Source organism: Lindgomyces ingoldianus, assembly GCF_010093535.1.
Source record: "Lindgomyces ingoldianus strain ATCC 200398 unplaced genomic scaffold BDR25scaffold_11, whole genome shotgun sequence".
Lineage (NCBI taxonomy): Eukaryota > Fungi > Ascomycota > Dothideomycetes > Pleosporales > Lindgomycetaceae > Lindgomyces > Lindgomyces ingoldianus.
The window spans coordinates 70,411-91,046 of NW_022985172.1; the positions used below are offsets into that span (position 1 = coordinate 70,411).

Below are 20,636 nucleotides of genomic sequence, written 5' to 3' on the forward strand. Positions count from 1 at the left end.
CGAGAGTAAACCTTAGGGTTGGAGGCAGAGGTACGGAGGCCTAGGAGCCTATATACCCCGTGCCAATCCTAGGGTACTGAGGGGTTGGATAGCTGTAACATAACTGTGTATACAAACTTCCCAAAAGGGTAATACAATCCGTACTACGTACCGTACCTAGGGCATCATTAAACGTACGGTACGGCTCACGAACTCGGTACGTTCGTACTGAACACGTGACCGTTACGGTTCACTTTGTACGGACCGTAGTACGGCCCGTTGGAAGCCCTGGTGATTATGATCTTTGTGTTTATCTATAGTGAAGCGCGAGTTGCGAGATACCCCTTAATTCCTATGGAAATCTTTAAGAAGAGAACAAACGTCGCTTCCTTCATGGTTGTAGCTTTCCACGGATTCGTAAGTGTCCCTTCTCTTCATAATAGAAGTCGCCAAACTCTTTACTCATCATTGCACAGGCATTCATCAGCGCAGAATACTACATGCCACTATTCCTCCAATCTGTCCTAGAAGCTACTCCTCTGATATCCGGTCTCCTACTCCTCCCCCTCGTTGTCACAACCGCAATCACTGGCCTCACCAGCGGCGTCATCATCCACCGCACAGGCCGCTTCCGCGAACTGATCTGGACTGGTACCGTCCTTCTATGTATCGGCTTCGGACTCTTCATCTCCTTCACTGCCCACACTACCAAAGCCCAAGTCATCGGTTTCCAAATTCTCGCTGGCGGAGGCTCAGGACTACTTTTCGAAACGCCTCTTATCGCCGTACAATCCCAAGTCGCTCAAGATGACGTCGCAACCGCAACTTCCACGCTTAATTTCATCCGCAACATGGCGCTTGCTATTTCCGTCGTCATCGGCGGCACGATTTTTCAAAATTCGATGGACGATCGTGCGAGTTCACTACGAGCTGCTGGACTCCCTTTGCCACTTCTCAATAATTTTTCCGGCAAGAGTGCGGCGGCAAATGTCATGCTGGGTAGTACGCTAGAGAATCCGGCTTGGGAACTTGCTATAAAGGAGAGTTTTGCGTGGGCGATTAGAAATATGTGGATCTGTTTTACCGGGATTGCCTTCTTGGGTGTTGTTGCTGGAGTTTTTATTGAGGATGCGCATTTGGGGACTGAGCATACGGAGACGGTGACTGGGATTAAGAAAGAGAAGAGGAATCGGGGAAGCGAGAGGTAGGTTTTGATAAATGTTGAATGTAAAGCTGTTGTATTGGACAGCGTTCCCAACCGTACGTAATACGTTTCAACTCGCCGTTTTTTAGGCCGTAACTTCTCAGTTTGTTAGTACGTTTTAATGTAAAGGGAGAATTTAAATCCACTTACAGGGCGTAACTGTTACAGCTTACAATCCTCCTACATTTTAACAGCTTGTAAGACGTTACAGTGTATACAGTCTACTAAGTCCCCTATTTTACTGTAAATATAACCCTGCTAGAGCTAGTTTTTCTATAGTTAAAAAGCCTTAATTATTAAGCTAAAAAGCTTATTTTTATTGCAAGTAATAGTCTTTTTACTTCTAAAAAAGGACCTCTTATAATTATAGCTTATAAAAGGGATAAATAAAAAGTTAAAAGTAATTTTATATAGTGTAAAGTAAAAGAGTTGTCTAACTTATTCTTACTAAGTAAAAGGGTTAGTAAATAAAGGGCTGTTATTATTAGCTATAGTAACATCTTTGCAGTAGCTGTTATAGTACTACTACAACTTTATTATTTTCTACTACTTTTTATATAAGCAGCTGCTAGTAAGAAGGCTTATGTTAATAAAAAAAGTTTTTTTAAAGCTTTTATTATAATAGTTACTACTAGGTAACTTGTGTTGTGTAGGCTTTTAAGTAATGTTGTTATTATTAGCTTTAGCTTTAGCCTCTATATTAATATACTTTTAAAAAATAGCCTTTATTAAAGCCTTAGCTTTTTTATACTATGTAGAGTGCTTTTTTTAGTAGTCCTTAAACTAAATAAGACAAAGTTAAGGGTTTAAAATTATTACTACACAGTAATAAAATATAAGTAGCTTAATAATAAACTTCTTTTAGTATATAAGCAACTTCTCTGTGCTAAATACTACGCTAGATTTAAGGTAGTAATTATTACTCTTACCCTTAAGTTTATTGCCTATACATAGAAGCTTAGTATAAAGGTGTTGTAGGTTAATAATAGACATCTAGAGAGAGCTATAGGAGCTGTTACCTTTAAAGTGTTTTATTATAAAGTAAAAGACTTTAAAAAACTTATAAAAGTAATTAACTTTTTTTTATTTATTCTTAGTAATAACCTTAGTAAGAGTAGAGTTACTAAAGATAGTAAAGTTTATAAAGTTATTATTAGTGCTTCTTTACTTATATATAAACTTAGTAATAGTGTCCTTAAGCTTAAAACAGTAAAGGAGTATAAAATAAACACTATGCTAGCGTACGCTACTGTCTTATATAAGATTAAGCGTTCTAAAGCTCTAGAAAGAGTTGTTATTATTAAAAGCAGCTTAAAAAGTTATAAAAGCCTCCTGTTATTTATATAATGCTAGCACTATGTTTATAAAATTATAAAGTTTTCTAATAACTTTATAGTAGTAATAAAAGTTAAATTATTTTTAAAGAGCTGCTTAAGTAAGCTTTACTTTAAAAGCGCTTATTTTTTTACTATAGATAACTGCTTTTACTACTAGCTAAATTGTATAGCTAGCGTAGTGTATACAGTGCTTAGAGGTAAGGGGCATATTAAGATGTTAAGTAAGAGTAGAGATAGTCTTATTATTATTATTTAACACATTATTAGCTACTAAATAATAAAATTTTAACATAATTTTAAAGTTATTAATAACTTTAATAATCTCTAGCGCTTAATTTACTCTAGTATAGTTGCTATACAAGTTATAGAAGCTAATTAGAATGTTATAGTATTAGTAGTTAACATCTACATAGTATTATTAGTTAGTATTTAGTTTAATAAGAGATGCTAAAATGCTAAACTAATAAGCTAAGGTACACTTACTAATAAAGTGCAACACTACACCTAAAAAGAAAAGGTAGTTTAAAGAAGTCTATATATTAACACTTAACATAATTTTACTTTAGGCTATTCTTAGTATTATTTAAATCTTTTACTTCTACTGCGTATATCTCTGCTGCATGTAGGATAAATATATAGTGTTAGACGCTAAAAAGGCAGCAAGAAGATTAGCTTTATTTTAGGTAATAATGCCCTAAAGTTCTACTAATAATGCTGTATAAAAAAAAATATTATAAAGTATTACCTAGTTAATAACTACTACTTATAAAGCTTTCTCCTGCTAAACACTATAAAAGATAATATATAATAAGCTTGCAACCTTATAAGCTGCTTTAAATAGACTTAAAAAGATTTTTAGCTTATTAAGTAAGAAAGCACTCTTACTTTCTTTACTAATGTCTATTTAGTGCTTTTTTTTAAGGTAGTAGATAATATAAGTGTAACTATTAACTTTCTTTACCCCTTTGTAATTGCCCTTAGCGTAGCACCTTCTATAAAGCTATAACTTTATCCTAAAAGCGTTTTTTTTATTATTATACACTAAATTAGCTTTATAAAGCTATATCTAGAATAACTAATAATTACTATGTAATTAGCTTTTATGCTTTACCTAGTATTTAAGCCTTTCTAGCCTTAACTTTTTATTTTCTATCTAGACATTGTTCTACTTAATAGTAAATAATACTTTATTATTAAAAGTAGAGTTGTCTAGGTACTTCTTTATAAGGGCTAAAAGACTATTAAATAGCGTGCTATTATAAAAAAAAACTAAGGACTTTAATAATAAAGACCTTAATTAGGCAAGTTAACAAGAACTAGCGTAATAAGCAACTCTAGTTTAGTAAAAAAAGCTAGCTTAAAAGAATTCTTAAGATAAGGCTGTACACCTGCTACACTAAAAGAACTAGGATATCTAGCTTATAATAGGTAAGTCTATAGGTAATTATAATTCTTAACTAAAATTATAGGATCCTACACCTTAATCCCCTCCTCTGCTAGCTCCTTAATTGTTATACAAACTGTAGAGTTTTTACTTAATTATTACTCTAAAAATATAACTTTAAATACCCTCCTAACACGTCCTTATAGCTGTCTAATAAGACCTTATATTACTAGGAAATATTGTCTCTCCAAGACGTATTACGGTCTGTAATGGGAGCTGGCTCCTACGTACGTTACGGCTCACACTCCTCCTACGTTTCAACGGCTCACGTGACTGCTACGTTCACGTATCTACGAGTCGTAGTACGTACGGTTGGGAACGCTGGTATTGGATAAGGAGCGCAGCTCCGGCTATAAACCCTACACTACCCAATAGCTCCTGCATCAGTTGAAGATGTTTACACCAACTGATGCTATCTCTTTAATCCAATACTACCTGCCTCACGTTACTGGGTATACCTGCCACTTCAACAGGTTTCGGGGTACCCAAGGGGAAACATAAGGAAGGCTTTCTTCAACAGAAGCACCAGAAAGGCTCGAGAAGTATTCACTACGAACTTGGCAATTAATCCCGAACCCATTCCATGTCAAGGTCATCTCTGGAGCACATCTTGATTTTCCTTAAAATTAGTCAAAATGCTTGTCTTTCTACGACTATGGACTTTCATTCCTTCCTCGCTTCCCCTAATTGAAATTATAGTTACCCCGGGATTGTGCACCCACTTTGCGAGACACTATTCTCCACAGAATTAACTATATATTGAAACTGTTGAATGGGCTCCGACAGCTAGCTGCTTATGGTATGAGCACTTAAGTAGCAAGAGTAAGAGTGGTGTACGGTGTGCACAGCGTACAAGGTAGGTAAGGTGAGGGCAACATGTTTTCTGGTTCTATTGCTCTTGTCTTTCCTCCGTACGGAGGAAAAGGGGGATATCTAGATGTTCGCGCACGGAGGTTCGCGCACGAGCATCATGTGACATAGATACATGGTCCTGCTCGTGCGCGATCGCTCGTATCCAGATCGTGACGCTGCTGCTGCGTACGGACAGAAACCACAATCCTTCCACCACCAGAATAAACGACTAACCTTGGCAGCCACTACAATAGCAGACACAAACATGCAAGATCTACTCGAGGTTAAGGTTGCCGTTAGATGGGGGGTGAGAGGGAGATGATTGGAAGGTCGGGATCTCTGTGTGCTGAGGAGCGTAGGGGTTAGGGTCGATGGTTAGAAGGGGGAGAGAGAAGGGAGAGGGCACTAGGTTCTGGGGCGGTGAGCTGTGGATGCGTTGTAGAAGGTATGTATTTACGTCCAACTGTAGCATTATTGATACTCACTTGCATCCTTCCTTATCTGTGCACATTCGCTTACAAATATCGGATTTGCAGCCCAGAAGTTCTCGTTGTTGCCGTGAATTCACTAAGTACACCACATTATACAACCACAGTTGAAACCCTTTGAAACCAAATACCTATAAACCCCTGCCCTAACTCTTTGCCCTTACCCACTGTGCCCGAGACTAGCGTGCTTGAGCAAACGCGGTACGTTTTAATTTGCTGTTTTTCTAGTTGTAACTTCTTACTTTGTCTGTACATTTTAATATAAATAGAGAATTTAAAGATTCTTAGAAAGTGTAACTGTAACAGCTGATAATAGCGCTATGTTTTAAGATCTTACAAGAAGCTACGCTAGGGCTATTAACCTTATATAGTCTACTAGAAATACTAGCTTACTGTAAACAGCATACCTCTAAAGCTAAATCTTCTATAGTTGTAGCACTTTAATTAGCATATTCTACTAGTAAGCTAGCTACTAAATTTTATCAGCCGACGCACAGTCTCGCCTGACGCACGGAATTTGCCGTACAGCGGCACCGCGACTTAAAGCTCTAGGGCAACATATAAATAGAATATAGGCCTGGTTTTTTAGTGGATTAGAAAGCTAATTACAGCAATTAATTTAAGGCTACTAGCTAGTCACAGAAGCGTGCAGGAAGCTTAATAGCTTTGCCTTTGCAATTTTGCTTGCATAGCAGCCCTACTACTTTAATAATTAATTAATCTTTAACTACTTACTCTAGCCTACTAGCTATAGGCTGTGTAGTCTTTCTAGCCTTCCTAGAAGTTTTAATGTTGCTTTAAAGTTAGTAGTTAGCTTTTTTAGCTAGTTAATTTTTTTTCTTCTAAAGCCTTTTTTTTTTAGCCTTTTATAGTTAAGTGTTTTTAGTAGCTGCTTTTATATGCTTTCTTTTTTTAGCTATATAAGCTTTCTTACGCTTCTTAGCCTTTTTATGCCTAGTTTTTTTATCTTTTTATTAACATAAAAGCTTTACAGTAGCTTTCTTTTTAACTTATTAATTACATACTTATTAAACTTTTTTAGGACTATAGAATATAGCCCTACTATAGTACTGCTTAGGAGCTATAAGTAGAAGAGGTTTACTACACTTTTACTTTTTCTTTTTATTAACTAAAGCTTTTATAAGGCCCTAATTCTTTATCTAGAGAGTTATAACCTACATTAAGAAACTATGTATAGTATTACTAAGCTGCTTAGCTTACTAGTTAGAGATATTACTAACTACCTTATATAGAAGCTTATCTATGTGTTTCTAATCTTAAGTAGTAAGAGCTAACTAAGAGCTCTTACTAGAAGAAGGTCTACTAGTACTAGTAGTACTAAATTAAGTAAGAACTTTTTTAGGGTTAAACAGCGCTAGGCCACAGGCCTTAAAGCTAGAGAGTATATTCTTTTTAGTAAATAAGGTCTGCTAGGCTTTGTTAAATAAGTAAAAAAAGTCTTACTTTATAATAGCTATAAACTCTATTAATTTATACATAAAACTAGCTAGTTTATTTAAATAAGCTGTTACTAGTAGCTTAAACAAGCTAACATTAAGAGGCTGTAGCGTATAGGTTAAATAAGGTAAATAGATAGCTAGCAAAATCCTGTTCTAGTTACAGTAGTTAATAAACTTTATAAAAACATAAGATTTATAGCTATCTAGGATTAATAGCCTATACACTTAATAAGCTTTTTTTTTAATCTATTTATTAAACAGCTGTTTAAGCTAGCATAGGCCTAAATTATTATTTGTCTAGCTACTAGAAGATAAAGCAAAGAAGCACTTATATACTACTAGGTTAAAATCTTGTAACTAGCTATTTTAGATGTTACTAGTGCTAGCTTAGTAGATAAGGCCTAAAGAGAGCGTAGAGCTGTTAGCGTAGATATAAGCTATACAAGTTATCTACTTATAATTGCTGTCCTGTATAGCTTGCTTAAGGCTACTTTTTTTATATCTTTGCCTAAAGAAGATCTGCTTTGTTCTTAATAGTACACTAATAAAAAAGCCTTTTTTATTTATATTGTACATATGCTGTGGCTCTATCTTGTACTTCTAAATCTTCTACTGTAGTAGCTTAAAATAGAGCTTATATTTAAAGGCTAAATTAGCTTGCTTTCTATCTTAATCTAGGCTAAAGGTCTAGTAGGTAACTAGGGAGATTTAATGCTATTAAAGAAAGTAATTAGGCTAGACTTTCTTTACTTCTTTACTGCAAAGTTCTAAAGCAAAATTACATAGCTATTACTTTATAAGTAGTAGGCTACGCTTATAAAGCTGCTTAATATACTTTATAAGCTCCTTCTCTTGTTGCTTATTAAGTAGTTGTTAGTTTTTATACTGCTCTACATAAAAGCTCTAGACGCCTTACTAACGCTTTAATAGCCTAGTTCTTTTAACACTATACTTTTTAGCTATTATAGTTGTCAGATATGCGCACCTACTGTCAAGACAGGAGGAACGTTTGACGAAAGCGGCTACATAGTACGAGCAATAAGCTCGAACAGTATGTTGCTGCAAATTGCAGCATTTTGCAGCATTTTGCAGCATTTTGCAGCATTTTGCAGCATTTTGCAGCATGTTGCAGCAAATTGCAGCAAATTGCAGCATGTTGCAAGCTGGTCGCGCATAGGGCTAGTGCGCGAGGGACTCGGATCGGAAAAACAAAAGCCGAGCAACACGAGTAGAGCAGAAAAAGGATCGATAAATAAACACGATCAATACAATCAATCAATCATCCCATACATCACATCCAAACCCATCATTCATCTCAGGAAGCCTAGAAACAGTGCTTTAATCTGACAATAGTAATATTAATTAATTCTTTTAGTTTTAGCAATTTTAAATATGCTAGCGCGTTCTTAATACAGTCTATATTAGTAGAGTTGCAATAATGTTAAAAATTAGCAAAATCTAGTGTGTGTGTGCGTTAGGCGAGACCGTGCGTCAGCTGATTAAATTTAGTACTCTATTAAGCTAGCTACTTTTTCTTAGCATTATAAACATGATAAATAAAACTATAATTTTATTTATAACTAGAGAATCTATATACAATATGCTTGTGTCTAAGCCGAATGCTACAAGGCAGTAAAGCCTAACGCTAAGATGCTGCTGTACGCTAGTGCTATTTAAGCTTAAAGAGTTAAACTAGTAGAGTAGTAAAAGAATATGCCTGAAACTAGCTAAGGAAAACTATATAATAAGTAGTGTTTATTTAAAGTGCTTTTACCTCTGTACTTATTTAAACTTTAGATGTTAGATGAGCATTAAACTAGTGTATTGTTAAAGTGTTAATCTGTCTATTCTAGAAAACATTATTAGTATTTGAATAAAAGTGCTGCTAATATTTAAGTAGCTAGATTTTCACTTATTAAAACTACGCTAGTTATAACGTTACAATTAAAATTTGTTTTTAGCTAACGTTAAAGCGTTTCTTCTATGAAAATTGAGCGGCAACTAGCTAATTTACTAACGTTAGCGCGATGCCGGAAACGAGCCTGGACACTACTGTACGGAAACCAATTGGGGTGACGAAACCAATTGGGATGACGAAACCACTTGTGATGACGAAATCACTTGGGATGAAGGAACTGCAAAAGATCTCCCCAAATCGTCTACCTCTGACCGCTTCTTGGCATTTCAAACACAATATGGCCGTCCTAACATCTTCCTACCTTTCTCTACAAGACGATGACCACGCAAGGCCGTCGTCATCGAAGTATAACCCCCCTAAACCGTCTATTCACAAAGCCAGATCACCCTGACTCACCCATAAAGCCGCTCCAGTATCCAAGAAGAAGTTCATAGGAGATCCGATGGTCGACTTTCAGGCATCTCAGTGGCTCTCATTGCGTTTAAGTTCAAGTCTCAGGTGGTCATTCTCAACAGACGTGGAGAAATCTAAGGGAACCAAAGGAAAGTGGAGGCCGAAGAAAAAGGAATAGTTCATCATAATCAGTCTCTCCATCATCTCGCTCATGGTAGCTCTTGATGGGACGATAGTAGTCACAGTACTACCACTGTGTCCTGCTCTTGCCCTTAATAAGATCCCTCGACTTACCTATATGCCAGCAAATTGCTGTATCCCTTAACAGAACTTCTATTAACGAATTTTAGGCGGGTACTTTCTATCTTTTCTCTAGCGCTATCTTCTAGCTTGTTATTACCTTAGTCTCTGGATTTTTTTAGCTCCTAGCAGCTTCTTCTCTTTTCATTAACCTTTTTCACTGTGGGCACTATTCTCTGCGCTGGCGCCAAGAACTTCACCGTTATTTTAGCTAGTTAAAGTATCCAGGGTATTAGCATCATTTTACTCAGCCAGGTAATCTTCTGTGATATTGTCCCGCTAAGGGTTCGCCCAAAGTACTTCGCCATCGTGTTAGCCGCTTAGTCAGTCGGTACTATCACTGGCCCTGTGATGGGTGGCGCTTTTGTTAAGCATGGTGGTGATCTTAGATGGCGATGTAAGTCAACTTCGCAGCAATACTAAAAGGACATCTGCTAACCGCAATCTGTATCAGGGGCTTTCATCACCAACTTTCCCCTTTGCGCCCTTAGATATATCCTCGCCACTCTCTTTATACGGCTCAATGCTGTGTCCCTAATAACTCTTGCCCAGAAGCTAAAGTCTATGGACTGGATTAGCGCTGTGCTTTTCCTAGGCAGTGCGACAGCCTTGTAGGCTTGTTATGGGGTGGAGTCCAGTATGCTTAGGTATCAGTGCGAACCCTCACCCCCGTCATCGTAGGTCTCGCAGGGGTGGTCGTCTTTGTGGGTTAGCAGCTGCAGGGCTTCCAACGGGCCGTACTACGGTCCGTACAAAGTGAACCGTAACGGTCACGTGTTCTGTACGAACGTACCGAGTTCGTGAGCCGTACCGTACGTTTAATAATGCCCTAGGTACAGTACGTAGTACAGATTATATTACCCTTTTAGGAAGTTTGTATAGGGGTTCTAGAGGGGTAGGAGGGCTCTGGCGAGCAGGAGGCCTGCGGAGAGCGCTTAGGGAGGCTTCTAGGGTTCTAATTAGCTAAAAGTTTTGCAAGGACGCTTAAATCTTTTTCTAAAGGGTTTAATCTATCTATCTGCAGTCTTTTGCCTTAAAAATTGCCTATTACAGACTATTTTCTATTGCAGAGTTATCTATCCACGCCTCTTGCCGCCTTACAGGCCTTATTTAGTCCTATCTACTCTTGTTACTAGGGAGAACTAGTTATTTTATTATTAATTAGACCTAAATCTTACATCTCTAGAGACCTATAGTCTTAGCTGTTTTAACTAGAGTATAGTGTACTTTAATTAAATTATACTACTTGTAAAGATCACGTGAGCTGTAACAGTTACAATACGTACACCTACCTCTCCTCCTCCCTGTTGTACGAACGTACACAAAATCTCACCTGTACAGGCCTTAAAATCGCCCAATTGTACAGTACTACGCCTTGTTGGAAACCCTGAGCAGCTGTACATCAAGAAAAGAGCTTTCTGCCAAAGCCAATCTTCTACTGCACTTCCGCCATCTAGGCCTTTTACTGCGCCTTAGTGAACAGCGCACTTGTGAATAATTTGTTATACTTTAGGCCCACAATTAGCTAAACCCCTTTCTAGATCTTCTTAGCATTATATTACACCTCCTTCTACTGCATGTCAGCCCGAGGTTCTACGACAACACGTACAGGTATTAAAACCTTCCCAGCGCTTTTCCTTATGGTACCCGGCTCCATCGTCGTCGCTCGTCTGACTACACGCGTGGGTCGTTTCCGATGTGCTATCTGGATCAGATGGGCGATGACTACGCTTGGCTGTGGCCTGCTTTTATTGCTTAACTTGCATACCAAGTACGTTGTTCTTGCCGCGGCGCTGACAGTCTTTGGAATTGGTTCTGGGATGGTGCTCACGAGCGTCAATGTGGGCATTCAGGCCATTTCCAAGGTCGAAAATTGCTCGATGGCGGCGAGTATGTACGGGTTCATGCGAAGCCTAGGCATGCCGCTTGGTGTTAAACTGAGTGGTACCGTCTTTTAGAATGCCATGTCAGGCAAGCTGTCCAACTATGGTCTCCCAGGTTCCATTGCGCATGATTCGGAGCGATACATCCACGTTCTGCGGACCATGGAGATCGATGATCTGAAGCGGACTGCCATCCTTGAGTCGTATCTACACGGCTTCTGGTGTGTATTTTTTGTCATGACGATCTTTTCTGCAAGTGCTCTGTGAGTTTCTCTCTTCATTAGGAGGTTTGACATGAACAAGACGCTCCAGAGTAAGTTATCAACTAGGTCATGAACAACCGATAGGGTATTAGTGGACGGGATTGTGGCCGCACATATTATGGTGGCATGAAACTGCTATTATATCCCGTCACCCTTTCGAAGGGAAGCTTATGAGTAATTGCACTGATTCTAAAGGAAGGTATCTAGTTTTCAATATATAGAAAGGAGAGAGGTTTTTGGCATTAACATCTCGCGCATCGTCGTGGACTGTTATTATATGCTGGCTTATCAGCGACGAGTAAGAAGCCTGCTGAGGCCTTCAGTAAACTCGCGAAAACAATCTCTCCAAAGCCATAGCTTTGTTAATGCGTAAAGGCTGCTACGTGTGGGTGATCTAAATTACCTACCAGGACTCACCCAAACACTAATCAATGGCTACCACCAGCTCTAGTGTCTTGGTCATCATCCTTCTTAGGTTCAGGACCCTTGTAACAACAGTTCGGACACAGATTCTGTCGATTGGTGTGGATTAATCAGCGCAAGCACTCTAATATTCAGCATGGCCAGTTGACTCATGTTGGGAGCGTGATCCGGGTCTCGTCCATGTGATAAACATTCTCTGCCAGAATGGCTAGGTCTTGTAACATCTTTCCGATCACCTCAAACCAGTGTATGATTCCGATCCCACTCCATTTTCTGCCTCCTCTATCGTCGCTGTGCTCAACCCCCAGCCTCTTCTCCGGCACCGCGTTGCCTAGCACGTCCCTTTCTCGCGCCTTCAATAGAGGCATTATAGCTTTTTATCTTCTTTAACAGCAGAACAAAGCCATTCAATTTCAGTTCCATCCGCAGTTAGCGAGAGCCTTGGGGTCCTGAAGTCTGCCCGGCGCCTTCCTTTTCAACTTCGAACTCCATGTCGTACTTTTCTCGAAGAATCCGGACTTCTAGCCCACCCATACCGCTTTCAATCATGCATTCTAGGATATCCGCCGCTTGCATTAAGAGCTTAGAGCTGACGACATATTCCTTCTTCGGCCGCAAGAGCCCCCCAATCTTCTCGGTCTGAACAGCTGTCATGAAGATGTAGCCAGCCACGTAAGGAAGCTGACTCTCATTTTCGAGATACGAAGGACCGTAGATGCGTCTCAACTCGCCAGCATTAGTGTCTTTGATGCTACGAAGCACTCTCCAGGCTGAACGGTGCAGGCGGAAGTGGTCAAATGTCAGTGCCAACTCTTCGGACATGAGTGACTGGCAGATCAAGATGAGCACCTCTGGTGTCGTGTACATTTTGCGTTTCCTTGGACTCTTGTGGTGTTTTGGCATCAAGGCCATTTCGGCGGTGTCGGCAACATCTAACTCGTCATTGTCCCCAAGACACTTCTCTAGCACCTGCTCAATGTTCGGAGCGCTTTTCCCGGAGTCGTCGAGTCTCGAGTATCCGAACCCTAGCTCATGTGCAACCGGACTTGCAGTCTTCTTCTCAATGACACCACGTGGCCCTTGCCTTGACTCAACCGGACGAGAGTGAGACCGTGCGCCGCCACGAGCAAAATTCTGTGCCGAGTAGCCTATTGCCAGACAGAAGCGTCTAAAGTACTCTTCTACGCCATCCGGCCTGCTGCCAACAAACATCACGGATTCGCCGTAGAACATCAAAGCAAGTTCCATGTCTTGCCACTCCTTGTCTAGGAACTTCTCTTTCTGGGCAGCATTGTAGATTTGTGCAGCAAATTTTGCGGAGCCCCAGGCATTAAGGAAGGCAATACCGGCTTCTTGCATGTCGAGCTTCATACCGAATAAAAGGGAACCGCAGAGCCAAGGATGACTGGTGAAGAAGGAATGTTGTGTTGCGGGCAGGTCGGGGTGCTATGTATGATTATTAAAGTACAGACGATAGTTTAGGTGTTCAAGAATAAGGACTTACTAAGCCTGACTGAATCATCTATTTCACAGTTAGCAAACCGAAGCTAAACATTGATTAAGCAGGAGATTTACCCTTTCCGCTTTTAACCTTTGGAACGTGTCCACTTCGAACCAACGCTCAATAATCTCTAAGATTGCTCTCAGAGGCTGATCATTCTCTCGTGGCCAGGTCTTAACCCTTAGCTGTTCATGAAATTGGAAGTTTTCTCTCAAAGAAGCTTTGGCGTTGAGAGCATAGTGTCGAAGATCCGCCCAGGCCATACCAGATTTGCTACGGAGGATGTGCTCGATATCCAAATAGATCTGGGCAGCGAAGTCTAGTGCCAACGTGTGACGACCTTGCTCCCTGAGCAAGCCCACATCCTTCGTCAGCTTGTCAGCAGCCGGCAGGCCCACGTTTCCATTAGCGTAGTCGAAGAAGACAATATCAGAAAGGACCTCTAAAAGGAGCACTTTATCCTCGTCAAACTTTTCGGGACCAGACATCTTTCTTCGATCTTTCGTAGGGTCGTATACTCCAAAGAATCCCGGTTTGTACAGTGGTAACTGGTTGTCTTGAATAACATCCTTGAAAGCATCAAGAAGGGCATGGGAACCGAGAAGAGAGGTTTCTACAAGTCCATAGAGGCTAAGATTTATAGGATCTGATTGCCGCGCACACGTCGCTGGATCCTGTCCTTGAAGGAAGCACTGCGCTCCAAAGAACACAGTTCTGGCGCGTACGGTATCCTGTTGTGATGGGTGGTCCTTCAAAAACTGCTCTTCTAGCTCTTGTGCCATTTGGATTGCGACGTTGGTGGTAACAGCAGCCGAAATGAGGCTGGTACAGCTCTGGGAATATGAATGCCAGATGCTTCCAATAGCGCTTCGAATCTTTGAACAGTCTTGCAGCAACGCAGCAGTCCCAAGATAAAGCTCAAGCGGGTCGTCAAAGGGCTCTACTTCGTAGAGAGAGCTGGCTGGCTCGACCTTACCGACAGCGGGCGCAGTGTCTGGGGCATTGAGGAAATCTTCAGAAGGCTCTTCGACTGTCAGAACAGCGAACATGTTATCCAGGCAACCTTCAATCTCCTTATCCGGATTCGGGACTGCAGTGGATTTGTCTTGGGGCTGAACAACGCCAGCCTGATGGTATGGTTTGAGAACATCCCTCACTTTCTCTAGAATTCCCAGAAAGTAAGAGTGCCCCTCGTCGCTCAAATCTCTAGTGTTGCTGGCTTGTTGGAGAGCGTGGTAATCGGTTTGCATCTGGCGTAGGCGGATTGCCCTTTCTATTGATGCCCAGAGCTGTGCAGGGACTTTGACATCTGGCTTGGATGCCAAATACTCTGCCAGCGTCACAAAATCTTTGACGCAAAGGGCGTATTTTGGCAGAGAGGTTGAAGAGGGTTTCGACGCACTCGCGGCATTGCTCTTAGCAATTTGTTTGGCCTTGTTCCGGGCCTTTCCTTTGAGGCGTTGGCTCTTCTGGACTTTGTTTTGTGCTTTGCCGATCAGATCTGCGGGGAAGCCGAATCGCTTTGCGGTGGTCGCGAGCCATGTCGCAATATTGTCGGTATCCTGTTTATAGCGATGGTAAGTATCGGTCAAGAGTGATGGAAGCATAGTGCTTGGGACAAGTCGTCGGCGTAAAATTTGATTGACGCTGAGAGTATGTCTTGTCCATGACCTGGCGAAGGGCCAACAATAGGATGATGTAAGCACACTAATGCACGCCAATATACGCCAAGGCGCGCTAAACATCACGCCACGTCGGGAGGCTGTCAAACGCGAGCCTACAGCTCAGGCCACCTAATGACTTACCTCGGCCGACCCTTCTTGGCAACGCTAAGCCTTATTTCGCGAGCGTTAGCGAGTGAAATCGAAAATCAATTCCCTAGGCTGGCTTCTCTGTCGTCGTTCCAGGAAAGCAAATGCCTCGGCTAAAAAAATTACCGCATTTGGACGTCACCTGACATTAGAATTCGCATAAACTTCGGCATAATGTAACGCTAAACTAGACTAGGAAGGAGCTAAGCTAGACTAGGGAAACGCTAAGCCTGATAGAGACTCTGCTGACTAATATGCCTGCAAGAACCTGTTCTCACCAGCTTGCAACGACATTTCAATACCACGCTACATTATTTTAACCTGCTGCTGCTTGATAATTGCTTAGAATAGCATGCAATACTATATAGTTCAGTGCAGCCTTGCAGCGACATCTAGGCGTTGAGCTGCAGGTGTTGCAGAGGGTGCTGCAAGAGATCGCTGAGACCGCGCAGGCTCGACTGCTAGTTATGCTGCCATCAGCTTGCGGCCATAGTTTACTACTGCGCTATATTATTTTAGCGTACCTCTGCTTGATAATTGCTTAGAATAGCATGCAATACCATATAGTCTAGTGCAGCCTTGCAGCGACATCTAGGTGTCGAGCTACAGAGTGCTACAAGAGATCGCAGAAACTGCGCAGGCTCAGCTACTCGTCAGATGACTGTACTTGGCGCTGCCATCCGCTTGCAATCACAATTCACCACCGCGCTACATTATTTTGACCTGCTCCTGCTTGATAATTGCTTAGAATAGCATACAATACCATATAGTTTAGTGCAGCCTTGCATCGACATCTAGGTGTTTGTTACAATCCTTACTTCGGGAAAATGGTGTTTTCCGGAGTACAACGGCCTATGCGAATATTAGCAAAAGGGGGTGAGAACTTAGCTGGATCAGGTGTACAGTCTGTTGAGCAGAGTGAGGGATAGTTAGGATTTAGGAGGCAGGCTGTAGTTTGTCCCTATAGCTGTATAGGTAGCTAGGGTGTTACTAGTTAAGTAGACAAAAGTTAGAGGTATATATATTATAAGATATACAAGGCAGCTTAATCCTTTTTATAAAGAAGTTAAGCTTCTTAGTTTATTATAAAGAATAAACTAAATGTTAATTATAACCTTTAAACTATAGTTAAGATTAAGACTATATACATAGTAGTTATATGCTTACATGTTTGCATGCTGTTTTTCTTTGTAGCCTGCAAGCGCGCAAGCCTGTAATACCTTATTAGATAGCGCATTCTGCTAAGCATTTATTTATAAGATAGCGCTATTTCTTTTCTATTTAGTTATAAGGTCTACTAATTATAGAGTTAACTGTCTTCTATCTATTATGCTTAGAGCTGTGTGTAATAGTAAGCTAAGTTATTATAGTTTATTTGTTAGCTATAACATGTAAGCTTTCCTTCTAGTTAGCGTCCTTACTGTTACATTTTTCTTATTATAAGTGTTAGGTTTTCTTTTTAGCTAGTGCGTGTTCTTCTATAAACACTTAATGTACGCTTATCCTTTTTAACTATGCCTTGTTAGGCTCCTTGTCCTTTTGCCTCTACTTGTTGCCTTTAGACTGTTGCTTGTCTTAACCCTTTTTATTATACAAAGATGCGTCTTTATAGTCCTTACTGCTTAAGCAGTTCCTCTTGCGTAATGTCCTTATTATTAGATAAGTGTGTAGAATGTGTTTAAAAAGGGTGTTACTATAATGTATTTATGTTAGATGCATCCTAGAATTATTTAAAAAAGGAGTAAAAAAGGTTACAAGTAGAGTTAAAAAAGGCTTAAAAAGATAAGATATGTAAGAAAAAAAAGTCCTTAGCGCATCTATAGTCCTTAGTAGCTTATTAGAAAAAAGTGTAGAAACAGCTTAATCTTCTAGTAAGTTAAAAGGCAAAATATCTAAAAGAAAACTTCTTTTTCTTAGATAAGCTTAAAGCACTTAAGGCAAAAGCTAAGAGACACTCTCCTCCTTAACCTGCGTTAAAGAAGAGTAGTTTCTCTACATTACAGCTAACTAATGCTATAATAGTTTTAGCTAATAAAGGTGTTTTCTAGTCTAGGGAACTTTTGCTAGAGTAGTTTAACTTAGAAGGCGTAAGTAATACTCCTATAGCGCCTTCTAAGTGTTCTACAGGTTTGTAACAGGTTCTTAGGTGTTTTTACAAGTTAGGTATTCTACCTACTTTATTAAGTAATAATTTCTTTTTTTGTCTAAGATCTTTTTAACTTTGTATTTAAGTTCTTTTTTATCTTATTTTTAAGTTACTAATAGAATGTTCTTAGGTGCTAGTTCTAGCTTAGAAACATAGAACTAAGAGAAGATTTTTATGTTTTTTAGTAGCTTAAGCTTGCATGCTTTTAAACAAGTTTAAATAACTTTATAAGGTCTTATTTATTTTTTAGCTAGCTTTTATGCTAGTTAAAGGTTTTTAAAGTTTATAGTATCTAAATATACATAATTATAGGGATATATTTCTAGCGCTACTTATTAGTGTTAATTTGCTAATGCTTCTATAGCTTCTATTACAAGTTAGGCTTTTTTACTTAATTTCTAATATATTTCTAGAAGTTATGTTGTCCTACTTAGGGCCTTAGGTAAGTCTATTAGTTAAGTTCTAAAAAGCTTATACTTATAAAGGTAGCTAAAATTTGCTTTATATAGGGTTATCTTAGTTAAAGCTAACTATGTAGTGTTAATAGCTAACTAGGCTATTAGCAACTATTTAGGCTAATTTATTTGTTTATATAAAATGTATTTTTATAGGTACTTTTCTATTTCTATGTTTATATGTTCTGTTTGTCTATCTGTCTAAGAGTAGTAGGCTATAGAGAGTTTATAAGTTATTTTAAGGTGTTAGACTATAGTTGTCTAATACTTGCTAGTAAAGAGTTTGTCTTTATCTAAGATAATAATTTATAGGCATTTATATATTACAAAGAGATTCTTTTTTAGTTTAAATATAAATTCTTTTACTATTATGCTTTTCTTTATTGCCTATATAAAGATAAACTTTATAGTTTTATTAACTACTACTGCAATTATATTGCAAAGTCTTTCTGTTCTAGGTTTGCAGGATAGTAGTAATCCTGTTATAAAGTCTATTATTACTATAGTCTAGGGTTGTTTAGGTGCTATAATTAGCTAAAGTTGTCTATATAGTTTATGTCTTTAAAGATTGTTTTTATTGCATAGGTTACACTCTTATAATACCTTAGTGCATAAGTGTTTTAGTTATAAAATGTTTTTAAAAATTACTTTCTTTATTTTTCTTTAAAGTAATCTTATTCTAGGGTGCCTAAACATTAGGGCCTTATAATACTCTTTAATAAAGTTTTTCTATCTATGTTTAGTAATTATTAGGGAATAAATTAATTCTTCTAGTTCTAGTTTATTATATACTAGACCCTAGTTAGTTTTCTTAAAGATTGTAAATTCTTCTGTGTCTTTTTCTAGTTTATTAAAGTAGTTAGCGCGTCTACTAAGAGTGTTAGCTTACTAGTTGCTAGTTCTAGGGACGTGTTTAATAATAAAGTTAAACTATGCTAGTTCTATTACCTACTATACATGCATAGGGGATAGTTTTTTTGTAGTTAAGAAGGTTACTAAGTTAGCGTAGTTAGTGTAGATAACAAATTGCTGTCTAAGTCTTTACAGTTCTACTTCCTAATTCCTATAGGTGTTAACTATAGCCTTAAGTTCTTTATCTAGTATAGTGTACTTCTGTTCTGCAGGGGCAAACTTTGCTAAATAGTATGCTACTAGGTGCTAATAACTATTTTCTTTGTCTAGTATAGTGTACTTCTGTTCTATAGGGGCAAACTTTGCTAAATAGTATGCTACTAGGTGCTAATAACTATTTTTTTGTTTTTATAGTAGGGCTGCTCCTTTAGCTTGTTTTAAGGCGTTAGTATGTACCTTAGTTTTAAAGGCTAGATTATACATCTTAAGGATTAGGTAGCTAGTAATAATCTTTTTTAATTCTTTAAAGGATTAATCTATTTTAGTTGTCTACTAGAATTTGTGTAACGCTTTTTTCTTTGTTATAGCGTTAGTAAGTAGGAGCGCTATCTTAGAGTAGTCCTTAATTATTCTTTATACGTAGCCTGTTAATTCTAGAAATCCCCTAATTTCTATAATAAATTTAGGTACAGGCTATTTAAGTACTTTAGTTACTTTTTTTAGGTCTATTTTTATTTAATTCTAGTTTATAATAAATTCTAGGTATTTAGTTTCTTATACATTAAATTTGCATTTTTTAAGTTAGAGGTGTAGGCTGTATTGCCTAAGGCGTTCTAATATAAGTTTTACTTTTAATATGTAATTATTGCAGCTTTCCTTAGTGTATATTAGTATGTTGTTAAGGTATACTAATATAAATATGTTAAGGTATAGATTTAAAGCTATGTTAATAACTCTTTAAAAGGTTACAGGTGCGTTAGTAAGTCTAAAGGGCATAATAAGTAGTTTATATAGTCCTCTAAAAGTTCTAAAGGCTGTTATTTATTTATGTCCTTATTTAATTCTTATCTTATTAAATCTGTCCTAGATATTAAATTTAGTAAAGTGTTTAGTTCTCTTTAGTTAGTTTATAATATTTTAGATTATTAGAAAGGGGTACTAATCTTATATAGTATTATTATTTAGGGTTTAGTAGTTCTAACATACTTTTACTTTACTATTTTTCTTTTTTGCAAAGACTACTGCTAATGCTACTAAGCTATTGCTTTCTTAGATATGTCCTTGTAACAGCATCCTGTCTACATATTCTTATAGTGCGTCTTTCTAGGCTTTAGTTAGTAGTTAGAGTTTATAAGCTTTTAGCTAAGGTTCTAGTTTAAAATTAATAGCATAGTCCTATAGCTAGTTTAGCAGTAATTCTTCTAAGTCTTTTAGGGTTTTAAACATGTCTTTATATTCCTTATATTTTTTTAGTAAAGTTTTAGTTTTATAGGAGATTTTATAGATTCTTATCTAGTTAAGGTCTTATTTTTTTTAGAGTTCTTTAAAGAACATTTCTTTTAGCTTCTCTTTTATTAGACAGACTGCCTAGGCTTTTAGTTCTTAGCAAAAGAACTTTTTTAGTTTTTCTTTTTTAGAGAAATATCTACTTCCTTCTTTTACCTATTAGTAGAAGGTGCATAAATTGTTATAGTAGGCTAACTATGCTATGTAGGGATAGTCTTGTTTTATTACTAGAGTTATAGTTTGCTAATTAATTATTAGGTTGTGTTTATAAAGCTAGTTATATTTAAGTATTACTTAGTATTTTCCTCTTAGTAGTAAGATGTTAAAAGATATCTAGTTACTAGTTCCTTTAGTGTCTATAATAAGTTTATAGGTTTTAAGTTGTATCTATTCTACTCTATATTTAATTAATAAGGCATCT

At 38.1% G+C, this 20,636-nt stretch overlaps 5 protein-coding genes across 5 annotated transcripts in view; 2 read left to right on the forward strand and 3 right to left on the reverse strand.

The window, feature by feature from the left end:
- Positions 1 to 1,187, forward strand: part of BDR25DRAFT_333242 (MFS transporter-like protein) — a gene marked incomplete at both ends in the record, with an annotated part of 2,531 nt that extends 1,344 nt beyond the window's left edge. Inside the window, 2 exons of the mRNA XM_033692814.1 lie at positions 266 to 396; positions 456 to 1,187. Of these exons, the coding sequence (XP_033549171.1) occupies positions 266 to 396; positions 456 to 1,187 (863 nt within the window). The remainder of the gene's footprint in view (positions 1 to 265; positions 397 to 455) is intronic.
- Positions 1,188 to 4,161: 2,974 nt separating this feature from the next.
- Positions 4,162 to 5,559, reverse strand: BDR25DRAFT_353354 (uncharacterized protein; the record flags this gene model as incomplete). The annotated part of the gene is made up of 10 exons (XM_033695156.1): positions 4,162 to 4,180; positions 4,251 to 4,376; positions 4,409 to 4,562; positions 4,616 to 4,697; positions 4,731 to 4,754; positions 4,802 to 4,897; positions 4,928 to 5,045; positions 5,095 to 5,241; positions 5,302 to 5,435; positions 5,473 to 5,559. 10 exons carry the CDS (start codon positions 5,557 to 5,559, stop codon positions 4,162 to 4,164), a joined length of 987 nt encoding a protein of 328 aa, XP_033549172.1.
- Positions 5,560 to 9,726: 4,167 nt separating this feature from the next.
- On the forward strand, positions 9,727 to 11,669 carry BDR25DRAFT_366305 (MFS general substrate transporter; the record flags this gene model as incomplete). The annotated part of the gene is made up of 5 exons (XM_033696948.1): positions 9,727 to 9,772; positions 9,830 to 9,973; positions 10,030 to 10,079; positions 10,917 to 11,319; positions 11,374 to 11,669. 5 exons carry the CDS (start codon positions 9,727 to 9,729, stop codon positions 11,523 to 11,525), a joined length of 795 nt encoding a protein of 264 aa, XP_033549173.1. The 3' UTR covers positions 11,526 to 11,669.
- A 704-nt stretch (positions 11,670 to 12,373) lies between these two features.
- Positions 12,374 to 15,052, reverse strand: BDR25DRAFT_312893 (uncharacterized protein; the record flags this gene model as incomplete). The annotated part of the gene is made up of 3 exons (XM_033691333.1): positions 12,374 to 13,390; positions 13,449 to 13,466; positions 13,520 to 15,052. 3 exons carry the CDS (start codon positions 15,050 to 15,052, stop codon positions 12,374 to 12,376), a joined length of 2,568 nt encoding a protein of 855 aa, XP_033549174.1.
- A 274-nt stretch (positions 15,053 to 15,326) lies between these two features.
- Positions 15,327 to 15,854, reverse strand: BDR25DRAFT_302577 (uncharacterized protein). Its single transcript, XM_033689825.1, has 3 exons — positions 15,781 to 15,854; positions 15,535 to 15,717; positions 15,327 to 15,469 (listed from the first exon to the last, which is right to left on the reverse strand). The coding sequence occupies exons 1-2, from the start codon at positions 15,845 to 15,847 to the stop codon at positions 15,626 to 15,628; spliced, it is 159 nt and encodes a 52-aa protein (XP_033549175.1). The 5' UTR covers positions 15,848 to 15,854; the 3' UTR covers positions 15,327 to 15,469; positions 15,535 to 15,625.
- Between the last annotated feature and the right edge of the window lie 4,782 nt (positions 15,855 to 20,636).